The sequence below is a fragment of the Labrus mixtus genome, chromosome 5 (genome assembly GCF_963584025.1).
Source record: "Labrus mixtus chromosome 5, fLabMix1.1, whole genome shotgun sequence".
Taxonomy (NCBI): domain Eukaryota; kingdom Metazoa; phylum Chordata; class Actinopteri; order Labriformes; family Labridae; genus Labrus; species Labrus mixtus.
Genome location: NC_083616.1, coordinates 15,351,989 through 15,373,779, shown reverse-complemented (window position 1 = coordinate 15,373,779; position 21,791 = coordinate 15,351,989). Strand labels below are relative to the sequence as shown.

Here is a 21,791-nt window from a genome sequence, read left to right as displayed (position 1 = left end):
CCTAAGCCACCTAAGATAGAACGTGTGTGACTGTGTTGAAATCCATAGTTAGATTTAAGCACTTGAACCCTGAGCAGTAGGCCAAGGCCAAGACATAAAATAAACAACACAGTGAGAGTTAATATCTTTATGTTTTGGTCAGTGCTAAAGGGAATCAGACACTTATGTAAAAGACAAAAAACAACAAACTTACAGTACAATAAATGTTATTTATTTTTAATTAGGCAAATATACACACACTCTTGCTGTTTGCGTCAATGTGTCGACACAAATGTGAGACCGTCATTTCTATTTTGAATATCTGGTACAAAACAATAATAAAAGATAAGTATAAAGTGGCAAAACAATAATTCTTAAAACAAAGACTTAAGCAGCTGAGTAACAAGATGTAACACGAGATTAGTGTGGCACAAATATAAACTGTGGCACAACAATGGGTTTGAATTTTAAGAGGATGTACAAGGTAGTAAAGACGCTGACTTCACGAAAACTGAGTGTTGAAAACTGAAAAGGACCAAAAATGAGAACTTAACGCTCGGCCTGAACGTTTCAGTTATTTGACCACAGTTACCCTGATTAAACAGTTAAAAGATATCCAGCTATCTGTCAAGTTTGAAAGACAATTTATTAAGTAGCAAAAGTGTTGTTGTTTTTTTAATCTGAGTAATAACTCAGGTATCATACTGGTACCAGTTCTGAAACACTTTCAGTGATACCCGACACAAAGCCAAAGCCTCCTCATTCATTACTAGATAAAGTTACACTGGTGCATCTGCTGTCTCAAAATAAACAAGCAAAGAAAGAGACTTGTAGTGTAAACACATCCACATAAAATCAAAGTGGAAAACAAACTCTTACAAAGCTGTCAAACTGTTTTTCCTTTGGTTAACTCTCAATCCGGGACACAGTGATTATTTAAAAATTCAAATTACCATTGACATACTTCAGCACTTGCAAAACTTCAAACATTTTTTATATCTTCAAATAAATCTAAAATCACTTTTTTCTCCAGTTAGCTTGGATTTTTAACACAGGATAGTTACTTTTTTTTATTAAGTTGATTTTTTGAATCAAATAACACAATGAGACAAAGCTGACACAGTGCCAGCTAAGTCTGTGATTGTCAGGTTTTTATACTCGTCTGTGACTGACTCTCTGTGCAAACTGTTGAGCAGGTACAGCTATCGCTGTTTCTGATAGGCTCATTCTGATTTCATCGTCACTGCTGAATGATGTAAGGCCTCCATGGACGACCACACGTCCTTACACAATCCTAAATCTTTTCTTTCAGATCTCGTATTGCTCGACTCAACCTCATTCCGCCTAACACAAAGCCCCTGAGCTTTCTTTGTCAGAGTAAAGTCTTTGTTTACTTCATAAAAATATATATTTAATGGATTGTTTTTAATGGGAAACAACCCCTTCATAATATACTGTATACATCAATGTAACCCCCGCCCCCCACACCCACCCAGGTCAGTCATCCTGTATGAGAGGCTGCTGGGAATGTAAAGGTCCCATATTATGCTTTTTCTAGTTTTATATGCTCTTTAGTGTGTTTTCCATGTGTCCTGTGCATGTTTAGGCACATCTATGTGCAAAAATTCAAAGTCCGCGGAAACGCAGCTTCTCCTACGTCCTCCTGTTAGCTGTAGCATTAGCTGCATGTAACGCTCGGTTCTAGCCCCCCTCGATAAAAATTTGTCAGTGCGACGTCATTGTCAGTGTGAGATCACTGATCTAAGCCCATTGGCTCGTTGTGGCAAGCCCTGCAGCTCATTTCCGAGAAGCGTGCTGAGCAACTGACCAATAACGACAGAGCGGATCGGCAGACCAATGAGAGCAGACTTGGCCCACGTGGGGTCTAACAGTGTGGGCTCAACAGAGCGTAGCTGACGGACTCAGAGTGTAGAGGGAGCAAGGAGGAGCAGTACATGAAAACAGACACTTTTTTTCGGACTTTAGCTATTATGAACGTACAAAAGTAGGTACATAGATTAAATATATGAACCCCAAAAAGGGCATAATATGGGCTCTTTAAGTTGAGTCACAAGCAGGTTGTTGGCCGGCATGATGGACGGGCAGAAATGCAGACAAAACAACATGATCTTAAACACTTAGTAGGGTCCCAACTCAAATAACAGTTCACGTGTACAGAATCCTCTTGATTCTGGTGACAAATAGTGAAATCTTAGTACACAGGAAGTTACTTTAGACATCTGTACATGAGCAGTCTCTGATTCAGGGCTGGTTAAAGGTATGAGAGCTGGGTCTCTGCTGGGGGACATGCATATCGTCAGTGTTGGCCAGGACTGAAGGGACAGAGGGAGCTGATTCTCAGAAACTGTCTCTCAGTCTATTTTACCCATTTTGGCAATCAGCTCATCACAGATCTTTGTGAGCTCCTCGATCTCTTGATTCTGTGAAAAACAAAGGATAAGGTACAGTGTAAAAAGTAGGAAAATGTTTTATTTTGCATTACTGCATGCTGAAAGTTTATTTTAGAACTGGCATGCAGAAAAATGAGGGCACTTGTAACCTTCTGCAGCAGACTTTGCTCCAGAGACTCATTCTTCATCTGCTCCTTCCTCAGACTGGCGGTCAGCGCCATGCTCTCTGAGCTCCCCTTTGAACGCACCTGAGCTATCTCATCATTGGCCCTGAGAGATACATGGAAATTGGTGACATAAACTTAAGTTCAGAAGTTTTAATAAAACAGATTTTTTTATTACTATTATTGCAGAATTGACAGGTAAATTAGTTCTCCTTTAAATGTGCACATACTTGTCTAGTTTCTCCTCAGCATGAAGTTTCAGTGTCTGGTATCTTTGCTCCTCCTGCTTGACTCTGGACAGATACTCCTGAGCACACTTCTTCAGCACCTCTTCGTTCTGAAGGAGGAAACAAAGGACCTTTTTTCTTATTCATGGTATTTTTTCTTCGGAATAATGTAAGCTCTTTTTAATCTTATTTTATTCTAAATATAGAATTCTAATTTGCACCTGTTTTTTCCTGGCAGCTGACCAGTGTAACCACCACAGCTTTCTGTCTGCCCATTAGCTGCTGCTGTAAACACTGTGCAGGTCGACCAGGGGGCCAGATTTCAGATGAAACAGCTCTTAATTGTGTTTTTTTCATCTCTGATCAGTCAGATAATTTTTTGTTATACTTCAATACGAGAAACAGATTATGTCAGGACATAATATGTAAATCTCTGCTGCCCTTACCATTAGGCGACCACAGCCCCTCATCAAGGGATACATTTAACCTTCTTCTGACCCTAATCCTCTTCCAGCTGACAGTTTGTTCTCAGATCAGCTGATTGCCTCACAACATGAAACTGATACTTTCCTTGAGTGGTTTTCAGAACATGAACTCGTCCTATGAACCCTTACCTTCTTAAAGCCCTCCAGGGTGCTCTTCATATTTTCATAACGCCGGAACACGTCAGAGAGAGAGCGCTCCACCGAGTTCAGGTCTGCCAGGGCTGCTTCCTTCTCGGCCGTCACAGCTTGCAAAGCCTTCTGGGAACTCTGGTTGCTGCGTTGCTCGTCCTCTGCGAGAACAAAGATGATTTGTTGAGTTCTAAATAACTCTTCTTTTGTATTTAGTCTGGAAACAGTGATTGTATGAATCATCAAAGCTGACATGTGAACACAAACATTAAAAAAAACATTTCTACTCACCGATCATCTGAGCTATTGTCTTCTCATATTCAGCAACTATTTTCCTGTAATCAGACCAAACACATGATAAGTCTTAAAACCTTTTATGACAGACTGGTGGGTATCAAAGAGACCTTTTTTCACTGATGAAAAGGAAAATGAAAATTCAGTTAAACCCCATTTTTTAAAATGGCTCATTTGTGACTTTGTTACTACCCCTGTATCACGCCATTGTGTTAATGTTTCAGTGATCAGCAAATAAATGTTCAAATGATTGAAATAAAATGTATTCATAAATGTGTTTTCTAACCTCATCTCAGCAACCTCTTGTCTGCTGCTCTCATATTTTTTCTTCCAGTCATTGGCTTCCACCTCCTTAGTGATGATCTGAAGGAGGAGATGTCCAAGTTAAGCAGAACTTAAAGAAAACCTTGATGACATATTGAGTACTACATATTGACATAGTGAGTGTTTGTACCTCCTCTCTAATGAGGGTGAGAACAGCCTGTTTCTCTGCCTCACTGATGCAGATGGAATCCAGGACCTGACTTCCTGTTTTCTGCATTTCACTTCCCCCCAACTTGTTCTTCAGCTTGCATGGGTCCTCAAACTGCAAAGGGAAATCTGTTATTTCAACCTCCTCATGCTAGAACACATTCAGTAGTATAACTGGGCTAAGCCCACACATACTTTTCAAGGACTAAGTAGTGGAGAAATGAATCAGATACTTTACCTTTCACAAAAACAAATAAAAATGCAATATACAACAGTTTTGTTTACAGCCAAGAAAACTGGAGCTCACGTTCCCAGATGCACATTTTGGTTAAAGTCTAAAGACTTACTGATTCACATATCTTTGTCTTAATTAAAACACATCGAGACAGTCTTGTTTTCTGCACCTGATAGCTGCCTGACTTATCTATACTGAACATTTTAACATTCTCTCGTTGTTCCTGTTATTTCTGCTCTTCGTTTGGTTCTTGAAAAGAAATTGTTAAAATACAGATTATTATTATATTTACATTGTTTAACCCTCTTCATCATCCTCTTGCTTTACTTTCATTGTTCTTACAGATCTCAATCCTTCAACTCCTTCTCCTTTTCTATCCTCTCTCTCCAACTTGTGTTTCTATGGATTATGACATATTCTTATCTCCTGCAGCTAATCTAAATCCATCTGTCACCTGAGTACATGATAAGCCTGCAGACACTTAGTACCTCCTGCTGTCCTGTGGATCAGTACAGCCATCATGTCATGCAGACGTTCACATTGCAGCTTTAGTAACAGAGCAGGTGGCTCTTAAAATAAAAGTGATGAAACTAAAAATATTATTTTTTAAATATCTCTGGTTAAAAAACACAACAACAACAACAACAACTGATATACAGATCAAAACAGAATGTGCAAACGCGTTAACAAGTTTGGACATGTCAGGGCAGCTTTCTATCTGTGAGGGTGACAGAGTATATGGTGGTACAAAGAGTGCTTCATCCCCACCTGGTGGTCACTGTTGGCATCACATTACTTTTATTATTTAGAAAAGGAAGACATGCATAAGAGCATACTACTTTCACTATAACTCAACGTGTATATATATATAAATATATGGGTCTGGATAAGCTTATGTAGGTAAAATCACATGGAGTTTTTCTTGTGATGTTTACTCACTACAGAGCAGCAGTCAGAGTCCTCAGGTTTTGATGTCACATGACAGTCTGGAACTGGAAGAAAGAAATAATACTTAAGAGGTGTCACAATATTTTCATCTTCATACATTTCTCTTGGTGCACATTTCTTAGTTCAAAACACAAACACTCAAAGTCACTAAAAGGATTTGAAACTAGTATTTAGTTGTGAAATATTTCTTCCGCCCACACGTTGAGATAAGTTCACTTATTTCCAGTATGATTTGTTAGAACAAAAATGAACATTACACTGAATATAATTCATACACTTATAAACCCTGGGCCCTGTAGAGTTGCATGTGTTAAGACAAAGCCAGAGAATATTCAGAGTGAAAAAAATGTATGCCTCAAGGAAAGCTACCGCTGCAGGCTACTGCACTAAAAGCAGTGATTCACTGTCACGCAACATGTGATTCAGTCTGAAACTAAATCTGTCGCGCGCAGCCTGAAGGTACCTGTGTGATCATCTGAATATGTTTATTAACACCAAAACTGCTTCCTCAAACAGCACAACAGAGCAAGCAACTCTGCTGCCATGGTGCCACACAGCCACAAAGTTAAATGCAGAACTATGCATTCAGTTAATAATTACAGTTGTGCCTGTAAGGCAGGATAACAGCCTCTCTGTGTGTATTAAGGGAAGTATGATGTCAAAACTTGAACATGCAGTTATCTAATCTCTCTTACCGAGAAGAATAATCACTGATTGACTACTCTATCAGTGTGTGCCCTCAAACATGCAGACATGAGAAAAACATTCAGATCAATTTTCATTGATTCTTTACTCACTGCTCTCGTCCTTGTCTGGTTTGACACCGACACTACTTGCCAACTTCTCTTCATCTGTGGCATGGTCTCTGTGATGCTCATCCTTTAACAACAAGCAGAATCAACACCACAGACAACGTAAAACTTTAAGGGGAGATAACAAGGAGACATAGAGAGTCCAATGAGCCCATTATGAATTCTAACCTGTTCGTTGAGGTCCTTTTGGATGGGCTGGTTCTGCTGCGCTTTACAAGAGTTCCTGAAAAAGGTCAAAAACAACATCAGTGTTAACACGAATCAAATCAATATCTGTCTGTGAGCGTAAACACTGGGCGGTGTAATGATGAAAGGCAAAAGCAGGAGCCTGACAGCCACTCCTCATCGCTCTGTTGTGTGTGTTTTGAGTTTGCATGGTCTTACAGTAGAAAAAGCAGATTCATGAAAAAATAAATATTGAAAATCAAGCAGATTACTGACAAAAAAATAAGTAACATTATGGCCAAATTCCAACAAGAATAACAGTGGTTGCAAAAAGAAATAGATGGAATTTCAGGGTTTCCATGAGCACTCTTTAATGACTATATAAATCAACTCCATACACTCGTCTCTCTTCTTTGCTTTGTGGTAAATTTAGATCTGATGGATGGCACATTAGGCTGTGGAGTGATCCAGGACTTTATCTTGTTTTAAGAGCAGCAAAGACTGAAGTTTAAAACACACACATGGTTCTACAGTACTTACAACAGAACACAGAGGAAATGGACTTGCTCAGCAGTCCTGGTACCACACAGAGAGAAAGGAAACATAATGACAGGTTTGGAAGGATCAGGAAGGGAAGACACAGGAGAGGATGGGACAGTTAGGTTTAACACAAGACGAGTGCAGGGTTATTATAGTTTAGTAAGTAAAAAATAAAAAGGAATAAAACTGGACATCCTTTTATCTTTAGGTTACTAGCCCCAGGATTAATCTTTTAAGAACATGGGGCTGGGTGAATGTGGAGAGAAATCTAATTTTATCTTCAGATGGTCAATATGTTTAAAATGTTTAGAAGGGAAAGAATTACTGGTTTGATTGCAGAACAGTGGGGTGTAGTGATTTAGCTCCAAAATATAAAAAAAACAACTTTAGAATCTATTCTAAGTGCACAATGTAAAACTTTCCTGGCAGCAGGAGTTATGGTTAGTAATACATAAACAAAAAGCCAATGATTGTAAATGTGCTGTTTCTTTACTTTGTCAATCAAAGTGAGAAAGAGCTGGATCAGGATTCTTTTTTTAGTAAAAGACCTTACACAAGAGGGCACTGTTGGTCCATTGTACTACTCTATGAACAGAGAACAGCCTCCCTTAATTATAATCCTTGAAGAAATGTAAACAAACTAAAAACAAATGTAACTGGAATCTGAACTCATAATAAAAGTTAACTTATATTCTAAAGTAACTCAAAGCAATATCACAAATTTAAAACTATAATTACACTGGTGAAAAACATATGGATGTGGAGAAGAAGAAAAAACTTCTGACAGATATCAAAAGATGGCAGATACAGCCTCTAATGTTTTACTCACGAGATAATCGGGCTGTGTTTTGTGTTTGAGTTCAAGTTGCCGTTAAGTAAATCTGGGTCCACACAGATGCCATGACTGGGGATCAAGTTTGAGTCCGGGCTGGAGTCAGACGTCACTGGAGCCTCATCGTCCACCTCTGAAGGATCTGGTTTGTTTAGCGAGGAGAGGACACACAGCGACGGGGGCCGTAGGGCTTGAGGCTGGGGGATCAAGCTGGACGGGGAGAGACCCTCACGAGGACTGGATTTGCTGCTGAGGGTCAGGTTAAGGTTCTGGTCCAAACCAAAGCTGCTGCCGTTTTGTGAGGAGCCGGCGAGATTGTTTAAGGAATCAACTTCTTGAGATGAAACAGTACCCACACTCTGATTTGAGTTCTTGTCCAGAAAGTGATTTGTTACATCAGCAAGACCTGTGTAAAGGGAAGAAGAGTGAGTTAGAATGTGTTACTAGTTTAAATAGAACATTTCAAATGCAGAATGTGCTTCACTTTGAAAACTAGGACAAGATGGAGTTACAATGGTAGAGATCCCAGAGAAATGCTATCAGACTAAAAGCAATCAAATTTAATGCATAAAATGTGTAATCATGTGCTGTAAACTGGTCTTTTTGACCATTACACCTGAAATAATAGTACTCTCTTGTGCATATCGGGGCACCAGAATTTGTTGCAAACAAACACTGACTAAACAACGCAATCAACAACAACAACAAAAACAACAACAACACTATGACAGCGGTTAGAGTGGACCGAAAAAGTGAAGGTTCAGGCTGGGCAGCCAAGCCATGATCAAACTTTCTATAAAGCTCTATAAAGATGAAGGTAGCTTAAAGGGATACTTCATCCATTTGCATTAAGTTTTGTATCATTACAAACCTGGTAGTATTTTTGAATGGTCGTGCATCCCGCCCTTATTTTCCCCTGAGATGAGAAATCTTTGTATTTCTAAGTCTGAAAAGAAACTTCCAGTGACGTAAAATGACGATTTTTGCGTCACTGGAAGCTGTTGCAGTTAGCGGGGTGAAACTACATTGCTAGTTCTTCATATTTTCGAGCACTGAAGCTACAGACCAATCGCAGATCAGTGGGTGGGAACTCACTCCCAGAATCGAAACTTAACGTCCGCCATATTGCTTGGAAGCTATGCTAACAGGCTCTATGGAGAAAGCTGATAATGGCGAAAAAATATAAATATAGAGGCGAGATGGCTGCTGCCGACAGGCTGGTCTTGTGTTTTGGCTGCTGCGGCTGCCGGGAGCCCGGCCGCCACGACACAGGACCGGCCTGTCAGCAGCAACTGTCTCGCGGCTATATTGCCGCCGCCAGCCGCTGCCAGCTCAGCAGCCGAGACATAAGGCCTGCCTGTCGGCGGCGGTGAGGACGAGGAGCCCGGGCCGGCTCGAGCTGGGGCGGACTGGTAGTGTCGGTGCTCTCACTGTTTTCCTATGGACACAAACATAGAGTCTGTTTTCTGCCAGGAATTTCCAAGATCAATTCTGGAAGAAATCTCTGAATCAGTTGAGGAAATGGTCTTATGTGATGAAGTAAATATGTCTGTAAATGTTTTTATTTCTATATTTCTACTGCTATACTGTATATTTTGGAGAAACTGTATCGATCGAATTTCCCTCTGGGATTAATAAAGTATTTCTGATTCTGAACTAGAGGACCTTAGTGGGAGTGGCCTGCGGTGCTGTGCATTCTGGGATTTGGTGTCTTTCATCCACGTGAGCCAAAATGACACTTTCTGCCTTTTCACGGCCGAGAAGGCACCAACTTCAAAATGTATTTCACATTTCTACTACATATATGACCCAATGTCATTACAGATTCATGTTTCAACGGGTGAAGTATCCCTTTAATATTTAGTTGCTGCTTTCAGGCTTTCCGTTGTATTGCAGGAAGCATATAACAGACAAAGATAGTAGGAGAGAACCTTGAGCAACTACAAGACAGAGTTTCAGATAAAGACATATAGTTACCAGCGTTGCAGCGTAAGTTTCACAGTACTTAAACAAGAAAACTCCACATCAGACATCCTTTGGCTTCTTAACTATTTAACAGTCTTTATAAGGGATTTAAACTAAGAGTGAAGGCCTCTAAAGCCCCTGTTAGATCACTTAAGATGTCTGCGGGCTTCCTCTCAGAACACTTCACATCCTGTGTCCTCACATATCCCGTTAACTGCTAACGACCACAGAAGCAGGCTGCTCTCTGTTGAGTCATACTGCTGCTAAAACACAAGGCTCTCTGTTCCTGAAAAACACACCCACACAAACTGTAAAACTCACACAGCTACATAGAGTAATAACACTTAAATAACTTTACTGCTGTACCCCCCTCCTGTACTTCTCCTGAACGTGCACACAACATGAATGAAGTCATTGTGGTTTCACCTCAGGGGGTTATAGCTTCTCACATTGTCTGTTATGTGTGATGGCTAATGTGTGATTCTATTACATCACACATTCAATTAATGCAGGTTTATGTAAGCTTCTGCTCAAAATCTGTGTACTTTCAGACACAAACACACCCTCAAAGACAAGGAACAGATGCAGAGAAACCACACCCAGTCACACTGAGCACACACCACCACGTGGCCTAGCAACAAAAACAACGGCAGACTTTGCAGCAGTTTCACACAAAAAAAGAGGAAAAGGAGACAAAGAGGGAAGTGTAAAAGAAACAGGTAGTAATACTTCAGTCTTGGTTCAATAATAAATATAGTTCGATTGTGGATTGTGGTTGTTCCCATGGACAAACAGTGGATCCCCCCTGAGCTGTAAGAGTCTAATTAAAGTGAAACAGAACATCAGTTTCTCCCCACAGCTAATCTTTTATTAAAGAGACTAACCCAGATATTGTACATGACTCTTTGAGCATGAAAAGGAGACTAATTGTCTGCAATCTCCATTCATTAATAACACATTAATCGGTCTGTTGTTATCTAGCACATTGTCCCATATGCTGTGGTCAATGCAATCCAAAACATGCAGACCAATTCCATAATTTAAACAAAGGAAATGTCTAAACCAATTACTTCTAGTAGATTGAGAGGTAGAACTACTGTTTCCATTGCGGCCGATACCGATATATCAGCGGATATCTTTCTTTGATCTATGTTCGTCTGTGGAGATAGATATGGATATATGCTGTTAACACTTGGAGAAGATACATAATGAAACGTGGAGAAGATACATAATGAAACGTGGAGAAGATACATAATGAAACGTGGAGAAGATACATAATGAAACGTGGAGAAGATACATAATGAAACGTGGAGAAGATACATAATGAAACGTGGAGAAGATACATAATGAAAGCAAGATGGTCACTCAACTGGAAAGTAACTTCACATGTATATGTGTTACCGCTTGACACTCTGGAGGTTTCTAATGCTTGTTGTAATCCATAGCACACTCTAGAGGTGGGGAAAAACGATTTATGTAAAAATAGATTCATAACTTCCAAAAATCTATTTTTTTTTCTTTGGCTAATCAGTCACTCCCTGCTAAGTGCTGAGGCTAGCTCTTTAACTCAGTAGAATGCCAAATGGAGCAGCAAGACATTCAGCCAGTCTCACAGATAACTGGAGTAGATCCTGAAGTATTTACTAATTCATAAATAGACTTTGAATCTATGAATCCAGAATCGTTTCGTATCGAAAATAGATTCTGAATCGAATCGTGACCCCAAGATTCCAAATCGAATCGAAATCGAATCGTGAGACAACCAAAGATTCCCAATCCCAGCCCCAGCACACTCTGCTGGTGACAGCCAGAAAGAGAACTGCTGGTGTAATACAGTGATACTCAAATGAAAATGCTATTAGACTTATAAATAAATCCAATAATATTGGCGCATATCTGCGATAAAATTAGCCCATACTAATAGTCACTTGATATGTTAATATAGGCCGATATTATCGGCTTGTTGATTAATCGGTTGGGTTCTAGTTTCCATACATCATTTATATTATTAGTGTTATTTTGAGAAAGAAGATTCACTTTAGATGATCTATTGTCATTACTCATGGAACAATCACCTTGAGTCTTCAATGAGCCTCTTATTTGTTGAAGTTTTGGGGCCCATTTAGGAGAAATGAATCTAAAATTAAGTTGTAAAATCTTGTGTATGGTTATAACTGCAATTTATCTTATATTTGAAAAGATACTAAAATGAACAGATCATTCTATATGTAGGTATAAGTCATTTCATCTGGAAATTTTTCATTTACAGTGTATGTATCGGGCATGTTGGTTAAAATGTTTAATCTTTTTTTCTGAAACCATAAAAAAATAAAAGTGGCTCATCTCACCTGATTGGTTGGAGTTGTCCAGTTGGCTCAGAAGCTTTACAACACCCGGAGACTCTGCCTCTGGAGTCTCAAAGGTCCCCTCTGAGTCTGAACTGTTGAGAGAGAGAGAGAGAGAGAAAGATCTGAACAAAATGTCACATCGTCAGGTAACAACAGAATGTTTGACTGGTTATCAGGAACTTCAATATTCAGGTTAAAAGTGTGCTGAAACTGACAAATTTGATCCAGAACACAAAATGAACTCTTCTTATGAGGTGATCCAGATAAAAACACATTGTCTGATTTCAAGCTGTAAGAGTGCTTCTTAAACAGCAGACTACTGTTCTTGAGAACAGAGAAGCATTGACAATCTTCACGTTAGTCTATAAACAGCTGCTAAATGAAGTGTACATAACAATAAAGGTTGTGGTTGTGTGTTGCATTCTAAGAAAGAAGCATCTACTTTCCAGCGTCAATCTTTGTTTTCTTTAAGTGACATAAAAACAAAAGACTTCAGAGCAGCTCCAAGTAAACAAGCTGCTTTTATTCTAAAGGAAGGGAGAGGAAGGGAGAGGAAGTGGAGTCCTACAAGGCCATCTGCATCCTTTGCCCCACGAATAGGACGCTCTGAAACCAGCCAGACATATAAACACTGAGTCTGCTGTGTCAGCCGCCTAGACAGCCAGCAAAAATGTATTTCCAAACAGTGGAGAAACAAAAAGGAAGAGTGAGACAGGGAGAGTGAGAGTTGATGTGGTTTTGTGTGTGTGTGTGTGTGTCTACCCGTTCCCAGGCTCTCGAACGCACATCAAAACGTCCGCACTCTAATGAAAAACAGCACACAAGGAGCAAAGCTCTCAGAGCCAACACCCGACCACACTCCATCTCTGATCCAAGCTCACACCAACACATTCACACATTCTCTATACAAAAACACCGCCACACAAAGCTAATCCTAATATACATAACCCAGCCCCCACACTCACTTTCTCACACACACACACACACACACATTGAATCACGTCCCAGTGATGGCCCCAACGGCTGCAATCCTGGATGGTTACTTAGGAACTAAAAATGGACAGAAAAAGAATCAAAAGCTTTGGAAACTGTGGCTCTTTTCCCTTTCCTGAACTTTCAGCAACTGTTCCCCGACTGCCAAACATCCCTCACACACACACAAAAACCGGCCTAAACAGTCAAGAGTCTTAAAAGGAAACCGATTGAAGCACTAATAAAGACTCTCTCTTGTTTAAGGATGCAGTATTGACTCTGTTTTAAGCCATTGACAGCATGAGACAGCCACTGATGCAACAGTATACAGTAGGAAAGAATCTGAAACGATACCAGAGTAACAGTCGGTTTGTCAGTCTGTGTACGTATCAACCACCTGTCAGTATGACTCAGGGGAATCTGCATGCAGACTCATATATGCACTCAATCAATCTATCGCTGTTTAAGTGGAAGAAAATACAGAAAATGACTCTTTACATCCGAGGTATCTCCCTTTTTTATACAGGCCCATATTTAAACTCACCATCTCTCTCTCTTTCTCTATCTCTATCACGCACACACATAAACATTGTGGCCTAACTCTCTTACTTGTCCTCTCCATCATCCTTGGATCCTGGCTGCCCCTCGTTGTCCCCCCCACTCCCAGTCACTGCTGACCAGGTCCATTTGGCCCACTGGACCGGAGACAACCAGGACATCTCTACACCACGCTCCGAGATATACCGGTGAACTTCCTCTTCCTCTGGATTAGTTTCGATAATCACAGTTGTCAATCTGTATTTTTGTTTACTGAGAAAAAGCGACTCTCCTAAAGAAGCTGAGGATTTGTGTTCGCGCCCCTCTCTCTCTTCCGGACGTCTGCTTCAGTCGCACTCCTTTTCTATATGGCGTGCTCACTTCCTCCCCTTGGTTAGCGATTCAGTGCTGTCATCCTGCTACTCGGTGTTGTTGATTCTCGTGAGAAAGAAACGTGGCTCACGCTGCTGCAGTCGCTGTCTCTGTAGCTGCTTTGCTTTCAACGGCACTGACTCACACGGTGCAGATTACTGGAGCATCAGTAGTCATACTCTCTCTCTCTCTCTCTCTCTCTCTCTCTCTCTCTCTCCTTTCCTCTGCCCTCCCCTCTCTTTCTGTCTGGGTGGACGATCAGCTGGTTCACAGACATCAGCTCGCTCTGCTCCTGCGTGTTTGTGAACTTTGCCTCTCCCCTCACTGAATCTTTCACAGTGTGTCGACAGTATGGGGATAAGGGAGGGGGGGGGGGGGAGGAGGAGAGGGAATGCTTCCTGTTTTAACAGCAGAGAAAAGTCTGGTAACGGCTGGGACAGACGGACTACCAGACACATGTGTCTTAAAAAAGAGTACGGAAAGAAAGGGAGGAAATGATGAGGCCAACAGTAAATTTTAGAATAGAAAAAGAAGTCATAGTGTTTCCTGGTAGATTGGCTTTCTAGAAAAGCTCATCTCACAGAAACAAAACCCTCATTTTCTAAAACTTTGAAATATAATGCATTTTTAAAACCTGTTCAGGGATATGGCATTCTTTAGGATCACTTTGAACACAGATATTGTATCTTTCTATTCCTTTACACTTAACAGGACTGAATGCATTTCTGTTTGTAAATGAACATACTGACAGGTTTGGGCAGCCCGTGATGTGTTTGAAAGGTAATCTGAGTTGTTAATGGTTTGTTTACTTTGCAGCTCCCAGCAGGGGCTGTGGAAAACTGTGATTGTGACTCAAAGCTACCTGAAAAGAAGAAGACATTTTAACAAGGATTTCAAGAGTTCCCTGACTGAATACATACTACAATCAAAACAGACAGATAACATCTGGATGTTATATTTAGCAGTGAATTTCAGGATGCGTGAACCATAGAGAAGAGGATAAAAATAACCAGGCCAGGCAGCAAACAAATCAATACAGACAACCTAGATTCAGCAGTAATGGTTCAAAACCAATCGGACCGGCAGAAAAGAGGTCTGGATGAAAGCTCTCACGGCTGCGCAAACACACATTTTCACATGTGCAATAAAGGCTGCTGGATGGCTTATGTAACTGTAAGTCCAGGCTTTACGGTTTATGCATCTCTCTCGCTCACTCACTCTCTTAAACACACTATAACTACACACACATCTAGGCCAGATGAAATGTGTTCTTTAAAAGACCGTGGACCGTGGATAATAAAGGGAGGATGTGTGAGCCACAGTGACAAAAAGGTGGGAAAGGTATGAAAGCAGTAGCAGTGATCTGCTTTTCTTCCTGTGGTTTACTGCTCATATGAAGAAAAAAGACAAGGATAAAAAGCAGAAGCTCCTGATCACACAGAGCTGCTCCACAAAGACAGGCAGGCAAGAGAGATGAAAACATGCATGAACAAACACTCTCACAAATAATGTCACACACTGGTGAACACACAGAAAGAGTCTCTGTTCAGGATGTGATAGCTGGACTGAAAAAATCGGAGCACATTAGAGGGCACGGCAGATGAACAACGGCATTAATTAAAAATGGGTAGTGACAAAGAGATAACAAGCGAAAGGCAGAAAGAGCGGGTTTTTGGGCAGGACTGGTACCTGAAATGCCCTTTTGTTTTTTCTCAAACATTCCTGACATTGTCCCCTCTCCCTCCTTTGTTTCTCTGTGTATCAGTGAGAACAGTTGAGAGGACAAACCTGTCTGTCTTGCAGAAGACATTATCTGCCTGAAGCTGACAAACCTCCTGAAGCTGGCAGCATGATCATCCTGAATTTCACAAACGGTTTACTTTGCTACACGCTTCAGCTTTAAACTAGCCTCATGACATGAAAGAACACACAGAACAAATGTGTCTTATTCACATATAGAGAGGGCATGACAAACTGGGTAGATTATCCGTAGCTCTCTCCCTGACAGAGAGGTGAACCACAGAAGAAGGGAAGAAAAAGAAAAAGGCAACAGCTCTTATGTAATACCTTACAGCCACAAATAGCACACAGTGAAACAGTGGCAAACCAGCACATACAGTACACCCATATGTGAGCTAGAGCTGCCATCTTGGAACACACGTAGAAATGTTCATGTTACACTATATAAACTGTAGCCTAGCTGGTTATTATGTGTGTCTCCTTCCAGTTTATCCGACAAGAATGCACATCCTTAATCATCAATTATACTTTGACTGACAGCAGCATGTGTGGTACTTATGAGCTAAGAATAAACCCAGCAATGATAAATATGTCTGTGAGCCACAACAGAGACGATGTGATCGGGGATGAGATAACTAAGTGTGTGCTCACACCGAAAATCTGAGAAGGTTTTTTTATCTCATACATATTATTAAGCACTACATGATGACAAACGCTAAACAGTCAAGCTAACATGCAGTATAGCACCACCCTGAGGTCAGCTCAAGGTGATGCACATAAAACCTTTCTTCACAACAAAGTATCTAAAAACATAATATTCTATGATTAGAGTAATACCTGAAGATGGCAATGTCCGTCTATATAATCACTGATTCGGACTGACATATCAATCACTGCAGCCTCTGGATGGAAAAATATACATACAGCAAAGAGGATGAATAATCAAGATATTTGTGATCCTCTAAGTGTTCCTCAGGCATCATCAATGAGTCAAAACCTGAGTTAGTCCGATACATGAGAAACTAATAACATTCTCATCAGCATTAGCTAATGGTAAATATCTAATCACCAATGTTAGCAGAGTAACATGCTTAATTAAGAGGATGATCAAGAGAAGCACTGCACTTACAAATCATCACTGTGTCACCAACACCAGGACATCAGCATTGTTTTGGTGAGCATGTTGAATAGTGAGTTGATGATAGTATTTAGCTCTTTGCACCACTGTGCCTAAGAACTATACCTCACAGAGCAGCTCGCTTGGAAGCTGACTCTCATTCTTGTATTTCCCCAGATGATGACTCATGATAATTTCTGGTAAAATTAGGTCATTTTGTATTATCAGTCATAGAGAAAACCTGTATTAGAAAAAATTATAACCCTCATGTTGATCTTAACCCCTAGAGATAGAGGCATTTTGTCCTCATAATCTTTCTCTCCAGAAGAATGTTAGCAAATTGTATTTTATATAAATTTTATACCCAGTACCAGAGGTGTCAAAAGTATTGACATTCATTACTCAGGTAGAAGTATAGATACTAGGGTTTAGAAAGACTTCTGTAGAAGTTGAAGTATCAACTCAAGTAAAAGTGTAAAAGTACTGGTTTCAAAACTACTTAAAGTATAAAAGTAAAAGTAATGTAAGGGGGAAAAAATGTCATTAAGGACAAAAGCTTAGGCCGCGTCACAGGGGCCTATAGTGCACTACCCCACCTCCCCAAAAAAACATTTTTCTAAAGGCCATAATGACTATCATGTTATATTAAAATGTTAATGTTGAAAAATTTGGGATGCACCTGTTTCAGCCTCATTTATGCCCATTGAAAATGGTAAAAGTAATGTAAGGGGAAAAAATGCCATTAAGGACAAAAGCTTAGGCCGCACTACAGCGTGTCGGAATGGTATATGTTTATACTTCTCATCCAACCACAATCAAATTCACTCTATCCGGATGGCGTGATTTTTCTGGATAGGTTTTTGTTTTTTTTTGTGTTTTTTTGAACGATGACAAGCCGGAATGAAAACAAGCTGAAATTAAATAGGAGTAACGAGGCTATTTTTAAAATGTAAGGAGTAGAAAGTACAGATAATTGTGTGAAAATGTAAGAAGTAGAAGTAAAAAGTCGGTTGAAAAATAATTACTCCAGTAATGTATAGATACCCAAAATTTCTACTTAAGAAAGGTAACAAAGTATTTGTACTTCGTTACTTGACACCTCTGCCCAGTACTGCTAATAATACAACAGGTAGAGTGATGCTGCTCTGCGGCTGACATGCACACAAGCGTCATCATCTACTTATGTCTGACTGTCTGTCCATGTCCAACATCTTCATATTTCAGATTGTGCTGTGTAATTGCAGCTTTCATTCTTTTGGCCGAATTTAAGACTCTGACACTAACCCTGATTGATTTTCAAGAAGCATTTACAGAAATGAAGAGCTGTCTTTAAATATTTCTACTAAAATAAACATTTACAGAGCACATATGTCAACCATTGTACAATGTAATAAACATGACCGTGTCAGTATATATTTGTTCTCCTGGTCATATGTCGCAAACTGGCTGTACAGTGAGGATAACATTCCCAATGTGAAAAGTTAAAATATGTTGTCAGATAGCATGTCATCTGAATAAAGGCTCTTCGGATATCATCCAGATGTTAGAATTGGAATTATGAAGTCCAAGTTCTGTTTTTCCCAAACAAACGTGTTTAAAGTAATGTCTTCTTCTTTTCATGTACTTTGCAGGATGCTTTTTTTTTTATAAACAAATGGTGCATTAGGCACTGAAATTAGATAATTAAAATATTCTATAAAAAGGCCATAGGTTGAGTTAGTTTTGTATGAATTCGATAGAGAGCAACATACAAGTTATTTATAATACAGGGAAGTTGTGTAAAGTTATCATGTGCATGCTGTGCTGATGCTGACATGTTCCAATATAAGGAATGGGCACGAGAACTTATGGGTTGCATTTATTCCGAAGTCTTTGCATGTGAGACATGAACATGTGAGCAACATGTGAGGTGTGCTTATATAAAAAGACAGCATCTAGTATAAGCAGAATATATTGTTGGGTCTGACTTCTTGCCTTCCTCTGTAATACAGCTCCATCTAGTGGTTGGTCCTGTACTCTCAACCAGACCCTTGACATAATGAAATGTTATTACATAAAACACAGCAGCATTAGTGACAATACCACAGTGGGGAAGATGAAAGACCCTACAGAGAGAACAGAAGTGAAAGAGAAAGCCCCAGAGACACATAACAGGGAGCTTTGGGAGATGAAACAGGGGTGACCATGGAGACGAATTGGGTAATGGTCCCAATGTATGACTTCATAAAAGACATGTGAGTAGGCTTTGCACATACAGGGGCAAAATAACTTACAATATTTACTAAAAAAATCATTTTTATACCGCATCTCAGCATTATCTCTAAAAGAATAAAATACACAGATTGAGACATAGCGATAGAGAGAGTCAGGATGCTCCAAAGTCTTTGACATACTTTTGGGAAGCAGGACTGTGAACCTCTGCATCTTTAATACAGAGCCCAATTAGCTGCAAACAGAGCAGAAAGCTAGCACAGAGAGAAAAGACTGAATGGAGCAGAGGCGCGACAGAACATGAGAATAATGAACTGACAGTAGCGTGATAAAACAAAAAGAGAAAGAATAAAGAGAACAAGAGAGTGGAGAGGAGGGGGGTTTACTCAGGAGGAGTCATGAACAGACACCAACAGAGCTATTGTTCATCCCTACAGGAGGCACACAAGTACTCACAATTGCCAGACAATAGTGCATGTACATAGTACACACATGCACGCACAGAGCAGGAACACAACTCATCCCCTAGGGTTCTACTTTCATTTTCTCCATCCTTATAAACCCATTCTAACAAGGTTTAATTTTTCATTAAAAATGCCATACACAACTTGAAAAATTTAAATTTGACCTTAATTCAAAAACATAACTATTACACATATCTATTTATTTTTAAGTGAAGGCCTTAACATGGGTATAATTCAGTAGTTTCACTTCCTTGCTGGGAAACCTAGTCTGTTTGGGTCACAAATACATAATTCAAATGTATTTTTTTTAATCATTTTGTGTCTATCATTTATTCATAATGTGTCTTGGCATAGATATGAGAACATTTGGAGCCAATGCTGACCTGAACTCCTACCACTACAGCAAGAAATGAGCTCCAAATACAGGGCAGTCTCTTCCCAAATGAGGGACCATGCGCATGTTCAGGGCTTTGTAAAACTGAAAGCAGTCTTTGTATCAAAGGCTGCTCCAGTTAAGACATGAGACGAATTATTAAGCCAACTAAAATTAGACCAGAAGCTGGAAACTAAGTTCCCATGATGCTAGATGGCTTCTCAGTTTTCTCAAAGGGAGGACCCCAACCCCCACCTGCCCTATCACAAACACAGATGAATCCTACAATACGTTTTCTGTATACTGATATCTCTCACATCCCTGCTTTTCTGTTACACAGGATATTTCCCGGCTATTGCTAAAACATCTGCTCATTACCCGACGACCCTGCTTCTTAATTTAAAAACTGCAGTTCTCCATGACTTCAGAGGCAACACAGTGATATTAAAGAAATGAGTGATTGAATAAGGCCTGTCTGAGTATTTTACACGTGACAGCAGAAAGTGTTTTTGCTACAAAGGGCTTACAAAGGCTTTTAAAAATGGAGATTTAAAGCATCACTGGGTCCAGCAGGGAGGACAAAGTAATAGGGCTCACTCTATGTCACAAAGGATTAGAGAAAAAGAAAGAGGGAGCTTGCTGGTTTAGTGCTTCTAAGCTCTGATGAATGCCTTAGCAACACTGTCTCTTTCACTTTCCCTTTATTTCTGACAAGATGATGGCTCTTGGTAGACCGCTACACTTCATACATCACACAGTGTTTTGAGGATGTCAACCACAGTGAATGAACAGACTAGGAAGATGAGCCAAAAATAAACTGTAGAGCTTGCATGATAAAAATACCACTTCAGAATTAGGGTCACAGCTACATAATTAATATCCAGCAGCAGCAGCAGCAATGTATCTTCTGCTGTTATACAGTAGGTACAAAAGCTGCTGCTGAAATGTCAAACAGATGAGGGATGATTGGACACTTTCAGAAGAAGCATGACCCGATCAGCTCATGTTCAGCCTCTCTGCTAATGACATCACTCCGTCTTTTCCCTCTTTCCTTAAATTTGAATACCAAAATAGTATTCAAAATAGCAAGGCGGGGAAATAGTCAAGCAGGGGAAGTCGTGGCACCGAGGACTCAGCTTCGCCCTTCAACACCTAACCGCTCACTCCTCATTGTTACAGAACCGCTGAGATCACAAAACAACACAATCCTCAGGAGCAAGATTGATCAGTCAATCAGCAGCAACCACCACCGCTGTTTCAGAGCATCTCTGTCTCTGCATGTTTCCTTGTCTCACTCGCACATGAAAACATACAAAAAAAAAAAAAACATTATCCCATCTTACATGCTGCTCTTCTTCCTCTGAGAGCTGACAGATCCCTTCCTGCTTTGGCTGAGGGAGCCCCCCATGGCAACAGCTGAGTGTGTGTTTGTCTCAGGTTTATCCCAGATGCTCCGGCTGTCCTTGTCCCTCTCCCTGGATTCACCTCTGCCTCTCCTCCAAGCAGCCTGGCTCAGTGTCGGAGCCCCACACGACCCTGCTTCTCATCACTATTTTGCATTTATTTACCAACCAGCTTCTCTCTTATCCTCGTCGTTTCTCTGTCACTGTCTCTGTCGATGCCGTACAGTGTAAATGCTTGTGGGAACTATAGATGCCACATGAATAGCCCTGCTTACAGCCCCACCTCCTCGCTCTACTTCTCTCCCCACCCACCGAAAGCTCTCTCTCTCTCTCTCTCCCTCACACACACCAGAGGCAGATGACATTTACTTGACAGCCATTGCATAGCCTTCAGAGTGTGTGTGAGTGCAGGGGGTGTTTAAAGACCAATAAGGGGAGTGGGGGGTATCTAGCAGGGTTGAGAGTATTGTTGAAGTATGAAAGAGTCTCTTCTATTGTTAGTCAGCTGAATGCCAGATCTGAGATCCGGGGGAGGGATGGAGGATGATGGAGGGAGAATAGGCTGCATAAAACACAGCTCCACTTGTTGTGCCACAT

The 21,791-nt window shown here is 40.4% G+C and overlaps 2 protein-coding genes across 3 annotated transcripts in view; one reads left to right on the top strand and one right to left on the bottom strand.

Annotated features, from left to right (window-relative positions):
* The window catches only part of si:ch211-166a6.5 (clustered mitochondria protein homolog), a 108,869-nt gene that overhangs the window by 58,667 nt on the left and 28,411 nt on the right, over positions 1–21,791 (top strand). The gene's annotated exons all lie outside the window — the stretch shown is intronic.
* LOC132974195 (transforming acidic coiled-coil-containing protein 1-like) lies at positions 196–21,422 on the bottom strand. 2 transcript variants are annotated; one of them, XM_061038065.1, is made up of 13 exons: positions 21,135–21,422; positions 12,006–12,097; positions 7,690–8,098; positions 6,324–6,378; positions 6,141–6,222; positions 5,335–5,387; positions 4,144–4,275; positions 3,976–4,052; positions 3,687–3,730; positions 3,396–3,556; positions 2,785–2,891; positions 2,540–2,660; positions 196–2,420 (listed from the first exon to the last, which is right to left on the bottom strand). In XM_061038065.1, exons 1-13 carry the CDS (start codon positions 21,197–21,199, stop codon positions 2,352–2,354), a joined length of 1,467 nt encoding a protein of 488 aa, XP_060894048.1. In that variant the 5' UTR covers positions 21,200–21,422; the 3' UTR covers positions 196–2,351. The 2 variants fall into 2 exon arrangements, with proteins under 2 accessions (XP_060894048.1, XP_060894047.1); XM_061038064.1 differs by lacking the exon at positions 21,135–21,422 and adding an exon at positions 13,587–14,205.

What these genes read in the sequence shown, in the direction of transcription:
- LOC132974195 (XM_061038064.1), bottom strand. Translation starts at nt 13,696, where the DNA reads ATGTCCTGGTTGTCTCCGGTCCAGTGGGCCAAATGGACCTGGTCAGCA. An exon ending in GGACAACTCCAACCAATCAG is followed by an intron (nt 8,099 to 12,005) that starts GTGAGATGAGCC and finishes CCCTTTACACAG; the next exon opens with GTCTTGCTGATGTAACAAAT. An exon ending in AAAAGGACCTCAACGAACAG is followed by an intron (nt 6,223 to 6,323) that starts GTTAGAATTCAT and finishes TTGTTGTTAAAG; the next exon opens with GATGAGCATCACAGAGACCA.